The 20,257-nt window shown below is 44.7% G+C and overlaps 2 protein-coding genes across 5 annotated transcripts in view; both read left to right on the top strand.

Annotated features, from left to right (window-relative positions):
* FKBP5 (FKBP prolyl isomerase 5) overlaps positions 1-18,504 on the top strand; it is a 63,845-nt gene extending 45,341 nt beyond the window's left edge. For all 4 annotated transcript variants that reach the window (XM_075910362.1, XM_075910364.1, XM_025181031.2 and 1 more), the window contains 6 exons: positions 5,586-5,742; positions 6,730-6,820; positions 8,061-8,144; positions 10,432-10,617; positions 13,793-14,032; positions 16,891-18,504. In XM_075910362.1, the coding sequence (XP_075766477.1) occupies positions 5,586-5,742; positions 6,730-6,820; positions 8,061-8,144; positions 10,432-10,617; positions 13,793-14,032; positions 16,891-16,980 (848 nt within the window). In that variant the 3' untranslated portion in view covers positions 16,981-18,504. The remainder of the gene's footprint in view (positions 1-5,585; positions 5,743-6,729; positions 6,821-8,060; positions 8,145-10,431; positions 10,618-13,792; positions 14,033-16,890) is intronic.
* A 142-nt stretch (positions 18,505-18,646) lies between these two features.
* The window catches only part of TULP1 (TUB like protein 1), a 44,501-nt gene continuing 42,890 nt past the window's right edge, over positions 18,647-20,257 (top strand). The window contains exon 1 of the mRNA XM_075910360.1: positions 18,647-19,327. Within this exon, the coding sequence (XP_075766475.1) occupies positions 19,293-19,327 (35 nt within the window). The 5' untranslated portion in view covers positions 18,647-19,292. The remainder of the gene's footprint in view (positions 19,328-20,257) is intronic.

Genomic DNA, 20,257 nt, shown 5'->3' with positions numbered 1-20,257 from the left:
ATATTAATAAAATGCAATATATACCCGATTTCCACCCCTATGACAGCACGTTTAATGAGCAATGACAGTCCAGGAAGTTAACTATTAAAACGCATATCAACAGAAGACCGTTATATTGACTACTTTTTGTTTTGGCTTCTTCCTGCAGTCCGTGCATTGATCCCCATGTAAACCCAAACTGCACACGGGCTGCAAATCAATGGGCCGCAGGCTGCATGCTTTCTGTAGAAAAACTACTTCCTTGGAAAGTTAACTTTCAGTTGACAAGATGGTGACTGGTCAATTTAAAAAAAAAAAGTAACTAATTCTACCAGTCTTCACAGGCAACTTATCCTATGCCAAAAAATATAAAAGTCCAGACTGGGGAAAGCATCTGGATAGACAGATTGTCCCAGAGAAAGGGATTTGACCTGGAAAAGGGGACAAGCAACCTCGATCTGTAGTGTGATAAAAGAAAATTTCTGTAAGCTTCTGTTTCAATGATATCTCAGATCATACACTTAAAAATACAGGCATGACTAGAAGACTTACCCATTGTTGCCTGCGTCTGGGGCCAGCGCCAGGTGGCAGTGGTCACGCTGCCTGCCAGCTTCTCCTCGGGGTGGCGGGGACTGCGCAAGCCTCCCATTGGCTTCTCCCTGTGGGCCAGACTGGGGAGGGGGGCAGGGCAGTTGCTTCTCAGGGACAGGCGGGGACTACAGGACTGTGGCTGCTGGCCAGTGGCTGCTCCCTGGGGCTGGGGTGCTTGCGGCCCCCCTGTGGTCATTCATGAACCCCGCTCGCCAGCCGTGTAGTTTGGCACCCTGCGCATGCGCTTACCGCACTGTGCGGCTGTGCCAGCTTGTAATCTACTTGCCACGGACACTAATTGTCAAGCCCTGTTCATGAGTATAACTGTCCCCACTACCACACGCCTCCCTTTCCATTTACTGAGAAACAATCCCATTCCAGGCACATCCATTGTCTTGGCACAACCAACCCCTGACCTTGCTTTAAGTTATAAGAGGAAGCTGCATAGCAAATTTGGTGGTTCTAACTCTTACTGTTTAGGAATTATTGCTCAAGTGGACTCACATACGGATGAAAGGACAGACAGACGCACAAATTATTTAAAATATATTGAACTGGGATAAAAGTGGGAGAAACTGTGAGAGAGGAGATTCTATACATATATGGTGGACATGTCCAGCTAGAGTATTGGGATGACTTGAAACCAAATATCACAAATGGTTGGGTATTTTATTATCAAATGGCTCGGGACTAAGGAAATAAGAATCACTTTTTCATCTGCTGGGAGCTGCTTGGCCTCTCACAGAAAAAAAAAAGTCCCTCTGTAGAGGAACGGTGAAAAAAATGGGAGGTGGTTATGGAAAAATTAATGAACCAATTACATATCCTTAGCAAAAAAAAAATCACACGTGTCCAACTTCTTTGAATATTTGCATTTGTTAGGCATGCCTGATTTGTTAAATATGTGTGATCAGAGATTTCATTCAATTTTAATAAAATGTGTAGAAGCATATGTTGTGGGTCGTGTGAAGATGCTCACTCTACTATGTTTGGATAGAGAGAGACCTGATGATTACATTCGCATATGTCTGAATTGAAGCTCAGAGTTGTAGTAATGATGGTTGTTTGGGCCAATATTTAAAGGCTAAGGGTTTGTTAAGCTGTTAAAACTCCCTAAATCAATAGTTTTCCAAAAAGTGAGTAGCTTAGCACCAGTTAGCACAGAACAGAAATTATACCTGGGTCTGCAGAACGGATTTTGTCTTCACATCATGTCTGTCTAAGGCTGGCGGAGTGAAACCGTGGACATGCTACCTGTTGAATTCTCTCAAGAGGCAGGGTATTCAAGGAAAATACACCTTCCTTTCCATTGCCATGGTATGTAGTGCTTCTGGGCAGGACAGAGGGGAGCATCGAAACTCCTCACACCCAGAAATCTGATCTACATGGTCTGTAGCTGAATAGATTTTACATAAGCAGGGATGGGATGAGCTGAGCTGTGTTGCATATCTCCGTGCAGGCTGTATTGCTCCATGAAGACAGAATAAAACAGGGGTGGATTTACAATGAAACATACTGTACCCTAGCACAGGGCCCCCCCAATGACATGGGTCCCACAGGTTGAGCAGTCCAGCACTGGGTCTGGCAACCCCCCACTCCTGCGCTAAGGATGTTTGCTTATTGGATAGTTTTTTGTCTAGTTGACTAGTCTGGGGCTCTTGTACATTTCAAAGGAGGAATACGGAACTTCTCACACAGCCTGGGGCCAGCGGGAAGTCCTGCTGACTCAGGGCTGCATTTGGGTGCCTTCTTTGAAATGCACAAGAGTGCCCAGCAGGAGCTCTTGTGCATTTCAAAGCCATGGAGCCCAGGGTCAGTGGGGGACTCCCCAGTTGATCCCAGGGTTCCTGAGGCATTTCCCGGGAAGCTTGGGGTCAGCTAGGTAGTCCTCAGCTGACCCCAGGCTCCCCGCAGCTGCTCCTTTCAATCGTGTGGATGCGTGGCTTAAAAAGACAGCCGCCAAACAGCTGATCCTGCAGATTCAAAGGCGCCCGATTCAAAGGAGCAGCTGCAGGGAGCCCGGGGTCAGCTGGGGAGACCTCCACTGACCCCGGGCTCCTAGTGGCATGCAGCATAGCATGGAGCCCAGGGTCAGCGGGGCACTCTGAGTCTCCTGCTGATCCCAGGCTCCATGGCTTTGAAATGCACAAGAGCCCATGCTGGGGACTCTTGTGCATTTCAAAGAAGGCATCCCCAGGGCTGGCCTTACCATGAGGCGAACTGAGGCAGCCACCTCAGGTGCCAGATTGTGGGGGGGGGGGGGGCGCCACTAGGACCCAGTGTGTAGAAAATTGTGTCTGCTGCTGGTGCATATGTAGGTAGCAGAGCAGTACCATGAGAGGAGTAGAACAGGAAGAAGGCAGAATTGAGACCTTTCAAAGTTTTGGCCCAAGCGAGGGGACGTGGGGGCATCATTTGAGCTCCCCGCCTCAGGTGCCAAAATGTTGTGGGCCAGCCCTGGGCACCTACATGCAGCCCGGAGTCAATGGGAATTCCCGATGGCCTCGGGCTGTACGCCAGTGGGGGCTTTTATACATTTCAGAGGAAGAATGTAGAAGTGCCTATCGACTAGTCGATGGAAATTTAGTTGACTAGTCAATTAACTGCATTTTAACATCCTTATCCCGCTCAGGGTGGCCCCACTGCGTGGGCAGTCCCTCTGCAGAAAGGGCAGTGGGGGGGAGCAGGAGAGCAGAGAGGAACATTTGACAAGTTCAACAATACTGACCATTGAAAGTGCCTCTTTACAAAATATTAGTTACCATGACTTAATTGACAATTTCGTAAAAAAAAAAAAGTGCAGAAAGAAGAAAAAAAACCCAGCAAGATTTAAGATTAAATAAGTTTCTTCAGAGGAAGTTAGCTTTTATTTTTTCCATTCATGCATCATCTATGCATTTTATTTTTACACATTTTTCATGTTGGCTTAATGCAAATATAAGCTCTTGTCTAGACCAGAAGTTCTCAAACTGTGCTTCGAGAACTCCATTCAGGTGGACTGAGGAAAGGTTATTATGGGTTTTTTTTATAAAATGTTCTTATCCAAAGCACTTTTCAATGGCAGCTAATGATGCAAACAGTATTGGAAAGATCATTCAGTGGTCCACCAAGACCCTCAGCAATTTTCAAATGATCTGTGAAAAAAAGTTAGACTACAAAACCAATCAAGGTACCTCACTTTAATTTCATTTACTTCTTATTACTTATTATATAGGAGGATGAAGAAAAAAGAATGAAAAATAGGAGAGGCAGGAAGAGTGAATGTTCGTTTTCTTGGCTGGGTCCAGGCGGGCCCCAAAAATGAAGCTGAGCACACGGCCCCACTAACTCTGGAGCTACGTCTACACTGCCGGCTTTTGCTGGCCAAGAATATGCAAATTAAGTGCTGATTAGCATTTTCACACTTCATTTGCATAATCTATTTGAGCCATTTTTGTGCAAGGGCTTTTTGCGTAAAAACAAGCAGTGTAGACATTTCTTTTTTGCGCAAACCCCCCTTTTTGCGCAAGATCCTTATCCCTCTCCCGGGATCTTGCGCAAAAAGGAAATGTCCACATTGCTTGTTTTTGCACAAAAACGGCTCGACTAGATTATGCAAATGAAGTGTGAAAATGCTAATCGGTGCTTTATTTGCATACTCTCTGCCGGCAAAAGCTGGCAGTGTAGACCAAACCTAAATCTGCCACTGGAATAAAAGAATATATCCCTGAACGATTCTAAAGCACCCTCACCCGAGTGAGTAGGCATAATTCTCTTTGTTGAGAATATGCAAGTTGAAACCCAGTCTAAACAAATGTGGTTCTTGGAGTCTCTGAACTTAACAATTCTTGGCAACTTTTATTTGAACACACATGGGATGTTGTGGGTTTTGGTACCTTTTTGAGAGCACAGAGCACATGAGTTTTAAAGAGTATAGATTCTGTAGCATTCTGTAGCTATGGGTTACGGACAGCTTTCCCCTCAAATTTTAAAGATACTTTCACAAGAAATAATTTTAAACATTATATTGCAAAAGATCAAAAACACTTGTTTCCCCAGATTGTAGTGAAATTTGCACAAAGTCCCTGACCACTAGTAGGCAACCCCTTGTCTTAAGTGGACTCTGCATAATCACCGTGGTTTTTAGCAGCGTTGTGGTAACTGTTTACAAGACTGCCTTGGTGGTAGGCAGTAAACTGTTAAGACAGTTTGGTGGCTACTTACAAGAGGTTTCACTTTTTGTATAAACAAAGTTGGAAGCTAGAGAGAGGATTCTTAGCTCTAGCCAGAAGCCATGTGCCTGTTGTCACCTGTGAGTGTATTTGTCTCAAATGAGAACTGGGTTATCCCTTGAAGATTAAGAAAATGTTAATCTTGTATGTCAAGCTTTTAGGGGCAAGGGTCTTACTGTGTAAAGCATAGGGCACGATTACAGGGCTCCGTAGTGGGATTGTAAGTGCAGTGTAAGAGGCTGTGTCCATTTCCAATTCCAGTAAGTCTGCCCGGAATAGTTTAAGACAAGAGGAATGTGTTGGTCATTGTCTTGCTTATCTGAGGTCTTAACCTTGGACAGAAGGTGCATGTTCTGGGATTCAAGAACAGAGTTCTCCAACGCTGCTAGTTTTCAGGTCCTTGCCTCCGGGATGGGCTAATCATGATGTATACAGTTAAGTCGAGCACAGACTGATGGACTGGCTTTTCTGCACCATTCTGCAGTACACCCCAGTTATAGATCTGATCAAAGATTGCTGGTGGGAACTAGATCAAGACCATCAGATTAGTTTTCTCAACTTGATAGAATCCAGATGTCTAGAGACAAAATGCACTTGCAGGTTCTTAAGGCTGCCTTACTTCCCAAATTCAAAGAGGAATGTAGAGAACTCGCTGTATCTGACACTGAATTGCTGTGTCGGGTTATAGGACTGTCACAGTGGTAGCAAAACAGAAAGTCTTTAACTGTGCAAGTCTTTTGGCCCAGTGAAACTTTTCTGGCCGTTTTTTCCTTGCATCTCTTATACTGTTTTGCTTTCCTGCAGTCCACCTGGAAGGATTTTATGGTGGCAGAATATTTGACTGCAGAGATGTGACATTTGTTGTTGGAGAAGGAGAAGATCATGACATTCCAATTGGAATTGACAAAGCTCTAGAGAAAATGCAGAGAGAAGAACACTGTATCTTGTACCTTGGACCACGGTGAGAAACTCTTTGCTCTGGGGGAGCATCTCTCTGAACATCTTGCAGACAACTTCAGTAGCAGGCTGTTACTGAAAATGAAATGTTACAGAGGATCTTTCCTGCAAATTCCCACTCCTAGGATCTCTTAGGAGCCACTCAGACCTACAAACTTTCTGGGAAGTTTGACAAGAACATTGTTGTATCTGTGCAAAAAACTGGTGGCTTAGCTATCTGTTGAATATATAATTGCATCTAATTTGGCTTTCTGCATAGTATTCATAAAATCTGTCACAAACACAGTTAACAAGGAGAACTGGGTTGTGAGCGAGTGCTCTTGTTCAGATATTTGTATCTGAATTATTGAAAGAAATGAATCCATCGCTATCAAAGCAATCCACTGCTTGGTTTGGTACAGCCATGCACATGTTACGCAGACCTAAGTCACGTGTAGTGGATGGGAATATCCACAGGCCTCCAAAGCATCCTGTTCTCTAGCATATTTTCATTTTGTTCCTATGGAATAAAATCGTCCTATCCCGACATGTTTAAACATTGAGTGAGGGTTGGAATGGGCTCTAGGCCAAAATACCAAACTCTGGTGTGTAGGGTCAGTTGCATTGTGTGTGTTAGGGGCTTAACGTTAGCCTGCTTTCTGGGGCACAATTAAAAAAGCACTGCCTTTGAAGGGTGATATTGAAAAAAAATGGAAACACATTTCATAGCAGAGCTGCAGAGCTTGTGGGATTAATAATTCCTGAGAGTATGGGTGATGCATCCCATCCGAATGCCAGGGGAATAGTGTTGAATCCAGTCCCATTTCTAAAAAAAACAATGCCACCGATGAGAAACTTGGCATAGTCTCCTACACATCTGGCTTGTCTCTAGGGTCTGGTGTGTAGCTCTCCACTTGTAGCTCTGTGCATGTGTGAATATTCAGACTATTGAATAGAAGTGCCTGATCGCACACCCTTTCCTCTGATGCTTTATTTTTATGCTGTGTTTCAGATATGGGTTTGGCGAGTCAGGGAAGCCTAAATTTGGCATCGAGGCAAATGCTGAGCTTGTGTATGAAGTTACACTTAAAAGCTTTGAAAAGGTGAGAATAGAATTTCTCTCAGCAGACACACACACACTTTCAAGGACTACAGGAAGCCGTTCTGCATTGAAAGCATTTAACACTTCGTCTTTGGTGGGGCTGTAACGCAGCCCGGGTAAAGCAGATACGTCAAAAAAGATCTCAGTGTTCTTATTTTGTTCTCTTATGTTGATTTGTTTTATGTTTTTGGATGCGGTTCAAGACTTGTTCCTTTATTTGTTCCTAGGCCTGTTCCCTTTGTACTTTTTTTTTTCCTGGGCTGCAGACAAAAAGTTCATGTCCTGCCAAACTACTTTGAAAGGAGGGCAGGGCTGTGCTGCTGAACAAGCTGTGCCCTCTTCGGGAGGCTGGAAAACCCGCCCGTGTTTGTACAGTGCTGTTGAAGAACTAGATGTACATGGGGCGGAGCAGATGCTGCCAGGCTGTGTCCTGGGGCATGTTTGTTGGAGGAAGGAATCTGTGCCTGGCTTCCCTCATTTCTTAATAGGCAGGAGGACAGAATTTCTCTTCTCCCTTTGGAGATACTTCACCCACCCCTCTGATGCGGTCTGGTGTATGTCTTGAATGGCATTTTGGAGCACATGGGGTTCCAAAGGACCAGTCCTCTGAAACCCTAACCCTCTCTGCCCACTTGCCATGAAGGATTCGAGTCTCAGGTTACGGCAGCGACTGCTTGTTTTGACTTGCTTGCCTCTGTAATTCCTGAAGCTGAATGTGTCTAATGGACAGATCAAGGGTTGATTGATTACAGATTAGTTGCTCTGGTAAGCCACTCCTCCCCACTGCCTTCAGTGGCTTCCTCATGGTACCAGAGAACAAACGCCTTCGGATAACAAGAGAGCATTGGCAAGGCATAGAGTTGATAATTGTGGTGTGGCTTGAAACCAGCATGGCTTGAAATCTGGGTGGCTAGAAGTCAGTTTCTGTTGTTGGGATAAGGAGAGGCCAGGTGAGGTGAGACCTTTTATTTTATTCTGATGGTAAAAGACAAGTTTTCAAGCTACACAGCGATCTTCAGGTCACCTATGTAGATCGAAAGCTTGTCTCTTTCATCACCAGAAGCTGGTCCAATAAAAGCTATGACCTCACCCACCTTGGCTGTCTAATATCCTGAGACCAATACGGCGACAACAACGTGACAAACAGGTTGGGATAAGGAGCCGTCCTAGAAGTCAGGAACGCCAGCTGATATTGTTTTCTGTCTCCTCTTCTAACAATTGTTATAAATGTTTGCACGCAGGCCAAAGAATCCTGGGAGATGGACACCAAAGAGAAACTTGAGCAGGCTGCCATTGTCAAAGAGAAAGGGACAGTGTATTTCAAGGTTTGTAAAGACTTAGTAGAAACTGGGTCGCCAAGAAATGGAACTGGGCTTCCAGTCTAACATTGTCTTAAATTGCTGGTGGACCCATCAGAGAAACAATCGAAGGGCTTGTCATTGCGGGAAGTTCATGCTTAGCAAGCTGGGGTTTGACTTGAGAGCGCACAAACTACTGTGTGCTGAATCCCATCCGGATACTCTCGGAGCTCATGGAAGGCACCGTTGTGCACTTTAGCTTCATGTGCTTTCAAGTGAACAAACTAAACTGGCCATGGGAACAGTGTTCACTTGGGGAATAAATGCGAGGTAGCTGACGTGCTGGAAATAAACAATTGAGCTTGCTGCTCTCTAAGGCTATGTCTACACAGCAGCGTTATTTTGGAATAACGCCAGTTATTCCGAAATAACAAGGAGCACGTCCACACAGCAAGCCATTATTTTGAAATAAGATCGAGCTAGAGAACTTATGAGGAGTAAGGGAAGTCGGAGGAAGAGTGTTCTTCCTCAGACGTCCTGCTGTGTAGACAGCACCAAAAGCCAAATTAAGCTAGTTCGACTTCAGCTCCATAATTGACATAGCTGAAGCTGCATAGCTTAATTTGACTTTTGCCCTGCTGTGTAGACGAGCTCTAGAACATCACTGCCCAGGCATAAAGTGTCACAGTTTGTCCCTCCCAAACCATTTTAGCCCCAGCAAGGCAAATATTGCCCCTTTCCTACCTTCTCTTCTCTTCAAGTGACCAATATGGTCTGTTGCAAACTTCACCTGCCAAGCTTGGAGTAGCACAGAAGCCTGAGGAAGGAGCTGCAAGGTAGGACGGCAGTTTGGCATTCGACTCTTCTTGTCTGATATGTTGTTCTTGCTGAATAAGGAGGTACCGCTAAGAAAAGGCCTCTTCATTTAACACTGCTGTCACCTTTCTGGGCACTGTGTGGAATAGCCTTATGACTTCCAAACTTTGTATAGATAATGCTAATTTAAACAGTGCAGATTTAATCTGTGGAACTCATTGCCACAAGATATTAAGGTGAAGAGTTTACCAAGATTCCAAAAAGGATTAGACATTTATATGGCTAGTGAGATGATCCACAGTTACATTATGCCACATACAACATTAGGGAATATAAGCTCAATGGTGAGAAGAATTACCAAGAAAATTCCTATATAGGTTAGTTGTTCCAAGCTGTCCACGGGGTTTCTCACCCCGTGCTTTGAAGCATCTGGTACTGGCCACTGTGTCATACACGATATTGGCTTTATCTGATATGACCATTCCAGTAGCTCCTAATAATAGTAGAGAGCATGATTGAAAGGAAGATACATCCTGTACACTTTGTAAATAAAACAAAATTAGTCGAATTCAGGGACACAACAAAATACCACTAACCTTGAAAATCAGATGGCTTCCATCAAGGTGACGGGGTTTGAGGAGGATGTTTTAGTCTCCAGACTTTGCTCTGTCAGCAGATAACAATATCTTTTATCTGTACAGTTACAATGATTGGTTACTAGTCATGTTGTTTAAATGCAGCTGGCTGTTTTGATGGATTTGTATTTGAGTTAATGAAGCTATTCATATCCTTGCCTTTCAGCCTTCCACTTTCAGCTTTGAAGCTTTGCTTAATTTCTGAAACGGGATGAATGCCATTGGTCCTTCTCCCCCCATATTACAGCGTGTTTCTGAAAAAGCAGTTTTCTGTTCAGTGTGGCATCCGTCTCTCATCAGAACTATGGGACGCACGACTTTTGGGCTCCCTGGAAACTGCCTGTTGTATTCTAGTTTTGCCTACCCAGCAGGGAAAGGGCATAATTTTTTTCTACTCCCACAGTGGGCATCCTATCAGGTGGTGTTGACTTGCAAGCATCCTGTCTGCCATCCTAGCTTCAAGGGGAGTGTCTCCTTGGAACCCTGAAAAGAGCTGGCCGTTGAAAGGGAAGGACAGGAGAGAAGCACTGCCTCCCATTTGGACCAGGCTAATGCTGAGTTCATTTCCTCAGGCAGGTGAAAGCCTAGGACGGAGGGGTGTGTGGGCGTTTCTCCTCGCACTCATGGAGCGGGGAGTAGAAAACAGGGCCTGACTTTGCAGAGGTGCTGAGCACTGCAGCTCCCGTTAATCTCCACGGGAGGAGTGGGTGCACCGCTTCTCTGAAAATCAACCCCCTTGTTTTTAATTTTAAAAGACTGAAGGTTGTTTGGATTGTTAAACTTTCTGAAAAACTGTTGCAGAAGCATAGCCGCTTCAGTGTGCCATATGACAGTCCTTTAGCCTTGTCTTCGCTTCATTCCAGGAAGGCAAGTACATGCAGGCAGTGATTCAGTATGGGAAGATTGTGTCCTGGTTAGAAATGGAGTACGGCTTATCAGAAAGGGAATCTAAAGAAGCTGAATTCTTCTTGCTGGCAGCCTTCCTCAACCTGGCCATGTGCTACCTGAAGCTGCGGGAATACATCAAAGCTGTTGAATGCTGCGATAAGGTACAGGTGCACCTGAACGCGTGGCTAAAATAGGCGATTTTCCTGTCCGTTACCTTTCCTCTTCCCTTGCACTGAATTACTTTCCATTCTAGAGGAAACTTCAAAACTCCAATGTCAATTTAATCAGGAGGGTTTAACACTAAAACTGAATGTTCTTTTTTTGGAGGGGGGGTAAAGAAATAGCATATTTTTAGAAACATATGCGCAATGTGATCTTGGACACATCACAACTCGAACAAAATTAAAAGATGTCTTGAACAAAATTAGCAGATATCAAACGAGAATCTTCTCAATTACAAAATAAAGAGCAGAAATGGCTTTGCAAATATTCAGAAACTGATTAATGTTTAATTAGTAAACAACCTCAGCCCAAATAACTGCACTTTGTATCTCTCTTATTTATAATGTGCCAGCCTTCGCGTATGTAGGACGTGCAGACTATCTTCGTAATTAGGAAAAAAAGCAATTGAAACATGCTGTGGACTTGCAGTATTAATAACTTTATAGATTAATGTATATATACTTCAAAATTCCAGTGCTAGGACTAAATAAAATTACTCTTGTGTGTATTCTGCTCTTGAAACAGTATTCTGCAACTCGTCATTTGACAGTGAAAGTTGAACATGTCACAGAAGAGTTACTGTAATCTCTCCCATCATTCTATTCATCAGCCTATTCATACCAAAGTGCCTATATCTCTGGAAGGGTGCAAAGTAGAGCCAAACAAATCTTCATTGCTGAGCCTGGCTCTGTCTAGCAATGTTGTTACAGATGATTGAACGGAAGCTCTTACTGGAGCTGTTACACTGAACATACTTTTCATTAAAACCAATCAGTTAAGTTTCAACATATGAACCAGGTCAATTTCAAACATTTGATTATTTCTCTTACTTAACCACAAACACTTTTAAAAATTGCTTAAAAGTAAATTCCTGCATTCTCTAAAAGTGGTGGGTGATTGCTTGTTTTCTGTTGCACATCTTGTTAACCCTAGTGAGGAAATTATGTGCACTGATCACGGGGCAGTTTGGTCCCAAAGATGTTAAAGACATTTTCATTAATTGTAATGCTGGTATAATTTTATTTTGAACAGTGTCTTGCATGTAAACTCTGTTAAAATAAAGTGCTTCACAGAATTAGTTCAAGATATGATTAATCCAAAGTAATCACGTGGTAGAGATGGTTTGGGTGAGTAAAGGCATTTCAGATGGTGGTGGTGGTTCCCCCCAGTCTTCAAGGGTTCAAATTTTAGCCTTTTGGCCTTTTAAAAAAGTGTCTGTCTGTCTGTTAGGGCCAGATCCTGTATCTGGATCCATGTGGCTAGACCATATGCTACAGTGGGGTTCTGACCACACACTTGGCTAATCTGAATCTAGCCCGTAGGTCAAGTGGTGGGCAGCTTGCGGCCCGAGGGTCACATGCGGCCTATTGGGATTTGATGTGCAGCCCACGAGACATGTTGTGTATTGTTGCCCACTTGCAGGGTTGACAGACAGAAGGAGGGCCCACTCACTAGCCTAGGTTGCCCATTGATGCGCTAAGTGCTGACCTTGGCATCCATGACATTCTGTTGGGTTGTCAGCCTTGTAGCAGACATGTAAGCATTTTGGGCAAGTACAGCCATAAAGGAGTTTGTGTAAACTAGACTGTTGCAAGGTTTGTCTTGTGCTCTTGCAAGTCAAAATATGAAACTTTGGTGATTAGGTCTTTTGCAAACTTGATCTGTAGCATAAGTTAGTCATTTTAACTAGGGAAAAAAGTTTTTAAAAAGTTGAAACCTTGAAATATCAGCTTCTGCACATAATCATGAGTCATGTTACATTTGTGCAACAAAGCCTTTTTCTAAATGAGTCTAATGTTCTTTCCATGAACTAATAATGCATGTACTCACACTAACCAGCGGGCCAAACTCTACATTGGGGGAAGCACAGATTTGGGTGTATAATGTATAATAATACTCAAGATCAGAATCTTGCCACAGTATGAAAAAACAAAGTTTAAGGATTAAACTTTAATTAGTGGGTTCCAAGAACATCACTTTAACATTGTCCATATGTGCCCCTTTGGGCTTGGGTTTAGAGGTTTTGTACTTAACTATGAATTCTTGCATTTGTGAGTTTGTCTCCTAGGCTACGTCTAGACTGCAAGCCTCTTTCGGAAGAGGCTTTTTCTAAAGTATCTTTTGAAAAAGAGCATCTAGACTACAACCAGTACTTTCAAAAAAGCAGAGTTTGTATTACATAGCGCCTTTTTTCAAAAGAGCACTTTCGAAAAAAGGCATTCTTCCTCGTAAAATGAGGTTTTCCGCAGTCAAAAAAAACCTGCCACGTTCTTTCGATTTACTTTCAAAAGAACGTGGCAGCAGTCTAGGCACAGGTAAAGATTTTTCCAAAAAAAGCCACTTTTTTTTTGAAAAATCCCTGTAGTCTAGACACACCCTTACTGACTCTATTACTTTGGGTGGGAGGTGCGAGTACAATATTACTCAGTTGCAGTATATGTATATAGATTTTCAACCAGTACTGGAGGTCAATACCATTTTGGGTAGGGGCAAGTTAGGAGCACTGTAGAGATTTCAAGCCTTTCCTGCCATCCCAATTTCATGTTGATGCTTTAAAAGGTGCAATGCCTCTAAAGGAGACACACATTCACGTTAGCAGAGCATTAGGAACCAGCAATGTTTAGGACTTCACAATAAGCAGGCTCAGATGACTGCATGAACTCTGTGCTCTGGGGCTCTCTCTCAGAAATGACTCATTCTTAAGGTTTTGAGTTATGGGGGAAATGCTTATCCCTTTCATCTGTTCTGAGACAGAGTAACTTCAGCAAATTCAGTGGCATTACCCTAGTGTGAGATCAGAATCAAGCACTCCATCTTACCAAGGAGTAGCATCTGTTGTGTAACCAGGCTTTTTGTTGTGCCATCTAACAGATGGCCAAGGAATGGAATTGTTCTGCGTGCCTTTTGCTGGCATGCTGTTCTGCACAAAAACCTGGGGACACCTGCGGCCATGTACATGTTTTATAAATCGTGCCTGCGTGCACACTTGCTAACATTATTCCCTCCAGCAAAGTTCTTGCTTGTGTTAACAGGAGTACGGTGAAGAAAAACGCCAGGGTAACTAATGCTGAACGTTGTCTTATGCTTTGCTAATGTAGAAATGTGTGTTCACAGGCACTGGGATTGGATCAAGTCAGCGAGAAGGGTTTTTATAGAAGGGGTGAAGCCAGATTACTAATGAATGAATTTGAATTGGCGAAAGGTGACTTTCAAAAAGTACTGGAAGTAAATCCGCAGAACAAAGCTGCTAAGTCACAGATCACCGTCTGCCAGAAGAAGCTGAAGGAGCACAATGAACGTGACCGGAGGATATATGCCAACATGTTCAAGAAGTTTGCAGAGAGAGACGCAAAGGTTTGCCTTGAGTTGACATGTGGAGCACATCTCTTAGGACTTGATAGCTGGCTTAAGGGAAATGAACTTTTGTGATGCAGAAAGGGATCATATTGCCAGAACCATTCTGGCAGGCAGAGCATGAAGGGGGTGTGACCCATTTCCAGCAGGGACCAACTCAATGGAAAAAGAGTCTGTATATGTCTCTGTGGTCCATTCTTGGTGTCTCTTTATAGCTAAGGCTGATATCACAGGTATTGGTTCTTAAGGACATGGCCATCCCTATGGGGGGAGGTGTGGGGTCTAGGACAACCTCCATTACACCACACGCCCTGCCCCCACCTGGCCTTTTCCTGCCCTGCCCCCAAAACCTCCTCTCCTAAATAATGCCAGGAGCTGGCAAGGCAATGGGGCTGGGGATGCTGCCCAGGCCCCACTTCCCCCTTAGCCAAGAGGAATGGAATTAGTGTATCTGCATCTAGCCCAGCGTCCTGTCTGCCGACAGTGGCCAATGCCAGGTGCCCCAGAGGGAATGAACAGAAGAGGTCCAAGTGATCCCTCCCTTGTGACTTCAGACAGAGGCTACAGCAGGCCTAGGCAAAAGACCCTCCGTGGGCTGGATCTGGCCTGCCAAGCCACCGGATCCAGCCTGTGGAGGCAGCAGGGGGCCACCGGCAGACTCCCCTGCTTGCTCCGTCCCTGCACGCCGCTCAGAAAAGCGGCTACCTGGCTGTTTGTGTTTCTCAAACTGTGAGCATGGGGGAGGAGGGATTAGAGCCTCACTCCTATCCCCAGCACAATCCCATTGGCTGGTTTCTGGCCAATGGAAGCTACCTGTTTCAAGAACAGGCAGCGTGTGAAGCACCAATTCCCCCTCCTCTCGGGCTCTCATTCACGGAGCACGTGGCCATGCAGCCTGTGCGGGGGCGGGAAGGCTCCTGCCTGAGAAATGTGTTGGGCTGCTGGCCAGGATTCTCACTGGTAAGCCTTCCAGCCAGAGCCTGCCTCCCTCCCCCTTACCGTGTGCCCTCTCCCCGCTTCTACCCTCCGACCCCATATGACCCAAGCCTCTGTTCCCCTCCTGAGCCCATATCCCCTTCCAGACCCTGCGCCACAATCCCCTCCTATCCTAGGTCACAAGACAAACTTCTGCACCCCCAATCCTCTCCCCTAGGTCACAACCCAAGCCCCTACACCCGAGTCCTGTGCCCCAGGTCACAAGTACTTCCTTCATCCAAACTCTCTCCCATACCTTACAGGCCCTCCTGCACCCCAATCCCTTACTCCAAGCTCCCATCTGCACCCAACCTCCATCCCAGACCCCGAACCTTCTCCATTAATATCATGGAAAAGTGTGGCTCTCGACCACTTTCCACAATTTCACATGTAGGTGAATGTCATTGTGACAGGGTGAGGTCACAGAAGACCCTGAAGTTCTGACAAAGCCGCTTGCCTCTCTGGGGCTTTTCACCACCATGTCCTGCTGGGCCAGCTCATCTGGTTCGTTTCTACCCAAGGCGCAGAGCTGAGATCAGTTCCCGCCTCCCTCTCCCCCAAGGAGCAATATAGACACTAAAACTCTTTGGGTCTGAGGAAAATGCAGATTTGGGCCCAGCTTCGTGGGATGCCACTCCCCAGATGGAATCAAACCCCGACAAATTATTTAATGAATTGACAATGAAAGGTGGAATGTACACACTGATTGCTCCCCCAGGTAACAATTATTTACACTGCGTTTGATAGTAAATAGATTACCAACTTAAAAAACAGAAAATGCTTAGCTAATTCTGAAACTAAAACCTCAGTACAAACTTATTACAAACTCACCCTCAAGCTGTCCTTGTTCCAGCTAAGCTTTCAAACCAGGGAAGTCCCCACTCCCTGAGGTCTCTGGTTCATCCTCTTGGGTGTGCCACACCAGCCAAAGACAAAGAAACTGCCTGCTTCCTATTGTTTTCTAGATTCCACTTTGGGCGGGAATTCTGTTTCTACATTCCACCCTTCCATGGGAAGTTACCTGGCCAGCCCCTACCCTCCCTAACATCCTCAGCTGTGAAAACCAATGCAAATAATTCATTTAGTTTTTCTGCAAAGATCTTACCATCTTTGAGTGCTCCTTTGGCATCTCAATCGTTCAGGAACCCCACTGCTTGTTGAGAAGGCTTCCTGCTTCTGATGTACTTAAACACCGTTTTGCTATTACTTTTTGAATTTTTGGCTAACACTGTTCTTCAAATTCCTTTTTGGCTTTCATAGAATCATAGAACCATAGAGCTGGAAGAGACCTCAGGAGGTCATCAAGTCCAGCCCCCTGCCCTAGGCAGGACCAATCCCAACTAAATCAACCCAGCCAGGGCTTTGTCAAGCCAAGTCGTAAACGCCTCTAGGGATGGAGACTCCACTACCCCCCTAGGCAACCCATCCCAGTGCTTCACCACCCTCCTAGTGAAATAGTTTTTCCTAATATCTAACCTAGACCTCTCCAACCACAACTTGTGACCATTGCTCCTTGTTCTGCATCTGTCACCACTGAGAACAGCCTCTCTCCATCCTCTTTGGAACCCCCCTTCAGGAAGTTGAAGGCTGCTATCAAATCCCCCCTCACTCTTCTCTTCTACAGACTAAACAGACCCAACTCCCTCAGCCTCTCCTCATAGGCTTTCCTAATGATATTTTTATGCTATATATTTTATATGACTCCCATTGGTACACCATAGGCAAGAGCCAAGATTAGGAAGAGATTTCCTTAACAATGGGTTGCAGGGATTGTCTGTGCTCACTAAAGCACGTGAAGACAGACACTAAAGCACGTGCTCACTTTGCCTGGACTGCTGCTTGTGTCTCCACTAACCGTGTGTGGTTTACTTGCCATTGTACAGGAGGCCAGCAAAGCCCTGGGGGAGAGAGACGCAGAGAAAGCCACGTGTGAAAAGGGTTTCACAGCTCCAGTGAACGAAGGCAAAGCCTGAGGCCCGTACAACAGAAGAGAAGGCGGAGAATTGATCCTTATGAACTTGGCCTGTGCCAAAACAGGTTTCTGCAAAACTCAGGACTCAACAGTGTTTATTGTAAAGCTTGTTACAGTTTGTGTGATCGTGGAAGCAAAATGCCTAACCAGCAGCTTCACAAACAAAAATGTTTCAACAGCCCTACTGCTGAGAGCATGCGAAGCAGCGAAGCAGAAGCAAAGGGTCGGTGGGACCACTCCAAGTGGAACAAATGTTTTTTAAAAAGAAAGGGGGAATGACAAAAAACAACAAAACAAAAACCCTGGCACTAAGAAGGTTTATTGAGGCAGCTCATGTCCTGCTCATTTCAGTTCATATCAACTTTCCATACAATGCCCAGTATCCTCAACCATAAGTTGGCATGTAGGAGCTCTCCGTTGTACAATTCAGTATTGCATTTGGTTGTACCGCAATAGCACGACACAAGCCTATGTTGTTACTGTTGTTTTTTAAAAAATTGACTCAAGTGCTATGGATGCAAAGTGTCACGCTGTGCCTACTAGAACAAAGTTCAGAGCAGTGTACCCTGGGCTGTGTAGCGCAGTGTTATGGGCTTGAAAGCCAGATGCAGAGAGGTGACCTTCGTCTGCAATTTCTTTCTTCTCTCTCACTCCAGTATAGATTTCAAATGGGTTTTTGTAGCACAGGCTGACTTCTCTGGGGTCTGAACAATCTGTCTATTGTTACAGCCCTAACTGAATGCTTACTGGGTATGTTCAGCAGTGATGAGCTCGTGGGGGTTGGTTTTCTCTCGGGAGGTTTCTTGGACATGCTTCTGGGGATGTTCCAGTATGATGATAGTAACTGGCATTAAACTACTGCATTTCATCATGACTTTCCCATTTCCTTTTAGGAAACTGTTACAGGTGGCTCCCACTAGTGCTGCTTCAGTTAAGTTTTCCATCACTTCCATTATAACTCCTCTCTTTGGCTTTAAAATAGTGTTTCATTCTGGGAGTTAATTTATTTACGTTTTTTTAAAAGTTGAAACACAGTTTTCATTTTGTTGGCGTGCAAAAGATTGTATTCAGAAGCTGCTGTTCTCAGATACTTAATTTACAACCTGCAATCTACAAACAGGTTTTTTTTTTAAATGGAGTTTACAGCTTATTAGGGGTTGTGCAAAAAAAGCAGATGAAATGTTGTGGTTCAAAATGGTTATTTGGTCTCTTACTGCGCATATGTGGTACCAGGAATCATAGCTTCCCAATGAATATCTTTTATCCAACACTCACAGATGTTTTGGTGAGAGCTCTATTGATTGATCAGTAACCTACAAAGCACAGAAATGCATTGTGGATTATAGCTCTGACAGGGAAAACACATTTTCTGCACCATTATGGCTCCTTTGAAGTCTAGTACATATGACTACTTTAAAGAGACATTTTCATTACCTTTTTAAAACTGCTTTTAAATTTTTATTTACTCTCCATTGTTTGTAATAACCCCTTTTGAAGCTGGAAAATAAAACTTCTTTTCCTATCAGTTTTGTTTCCATTTAGCAAATACAGTATTTTATTTAGCTATTTCTTCCTTAATGCTGAAAAAAAAAATTAGAAAACAATGAATGGTCCAGCATTCCTTAATGCTGCAACAACCACCTGGCTCTCTCTTGTCACTTCTCAGCCTCTCATTCTGTATCTAGTTAGAAAGCTGCTTCAACAAAGTAACTCTGTAATGGATTTGAACCGTGTTAAATGCAGAACTTAAAGCATAAGCCCCACACTATCTCATTTAAAAGTAGTCTGAATTTTTGTCCTGAACAGGATAGAAAAGCCCCTTGAATGAATCGGCTGATGCACTAGCGAGTCCATCAGGGCGGAAGACTCAATCATTACTTGCACTTCCCCTTTTTTGTTAGGAGTCTGACTGTATTTTAAAACCATCTGAAGCCCTGAGGCAGGATGCTTAAATAATGGGAGGAGCTTAACCTCAACCCCTCAACCAGAGGGGTTAAAATCTGTCCTTTGTCTTAGTTAACCCTTGCAGGAATTGCCAGAGTGTGAATGGGTCCATCCATTCTAGTGTATCGTATCTTTGTTCTGCACGACGAAGTAGATTCAATGTAGCATTTGAGTCTGAACACTGAATGTCCTGCCTCTAACCTCTGTTCATCAGACCTTGTCATCTCATTTGAATCTGGTTTTGTCCCTAGGGATCAGCCTGCCTCCTACATCCCCTGCCCTCCTCACACCAACCATGAGTCCTGCACCGCCCTGTATCTGCATGCCCCTGCTCTGACTACTGTGCCCCCCACACTCCTAGCCTCTGCCATGAGTCCCTCCGTAGCTGACCCAAGCAACGCCAGGTAAATATGCTAGTATAGTTATACAGTAAATCCAGGGGGATATATAAGTGCAGTGCTTCCATTTCCATGTCTAGTACAAAGAGCAATATAAACAAATTGTCTATAAAGAACAGAACATAAGAACGGCTGTACTGGGTCAGACCAAAGGTCCATCTAGCCCAGTAGCCTGTCTGCCGACAGTGGCCAACGCCGGGTGGACCACAGACAATGATCAAGCGATTTGTCTCGTGCCATCCTTCTCCAGCCTCTGACAAACAGAGGCCAGGGGCACCATTCCTACCCCTTGGCTAAGGATAAAATGTTAGTTTGTACTAACGCTTTTTCTGTAGCCAGTTGTAAAAAGAGACAAACATCTAGCTGAGTTGATATACCCCCTAGGAAGACCTCCGTGTAGACACCCATATCCCAGGAGACTCTGTCATAAATCTGGCTATACCCAGCGGGCAAACCTGGTGAGGGAGGTTCTCCATGCTCTTTAGAAGCCTACTGGCTACCTGTGCTGTTTCTGTAGGTCAGCTTTCAGCCTGCGGCATGCTGCAGCCCCATCCATTGCTCCAGTGTCTCTCTACAGCTAGGTGAGGCAGTTGTGGCATTGTACATCATCATGCTGTAGCTCTGCAGTCACTCCTACTGGTGCTGGTATCCCTGCGGCGGGGCTCATAGGAGGGAGGGGAAGGCGACAGCGCAAAAGCAGATCAATTCCCAAGCAGGGAGGCCTATCTGGATCCGCCGGTTAGCTCCATAGTATCTTTTCTTATTTACTTCTGCAAATGGACTCTGGGGGTCTCATGCATGTCATTGTGGAGGAGGAGGGGTTGCTAAGAAACCTGCAACTCGATGACGACAGGATGTGATCTCGAAAGCCCTTCGTTCTGCTTGTGTGGCTCTGGGGCAGAGGGCGCCCCCTGCTGCATATGGTCAGTGGTGCAG

Source organism: Pelodiscus sinensis, chromosome 27 (genome assembly GCF_049634645.1).
Source record: "Pelodiscus sinensis isolate JC-2024 chromosome 27, ASM4963464v1, whole genome shotgun sequence".
In the NCBI taxonomy this organism is placed as follows: Eukaryota; Metazoa; Chordata; order Testudines; family Trionychidae; genus Pelodiscus; species Pelodiscus sinensis.
The sequence above is the reverse complement of the archived record's forward strand: the minus strand, read 5'-3'. Positions and strand labels throughout refer to the sequence as shown.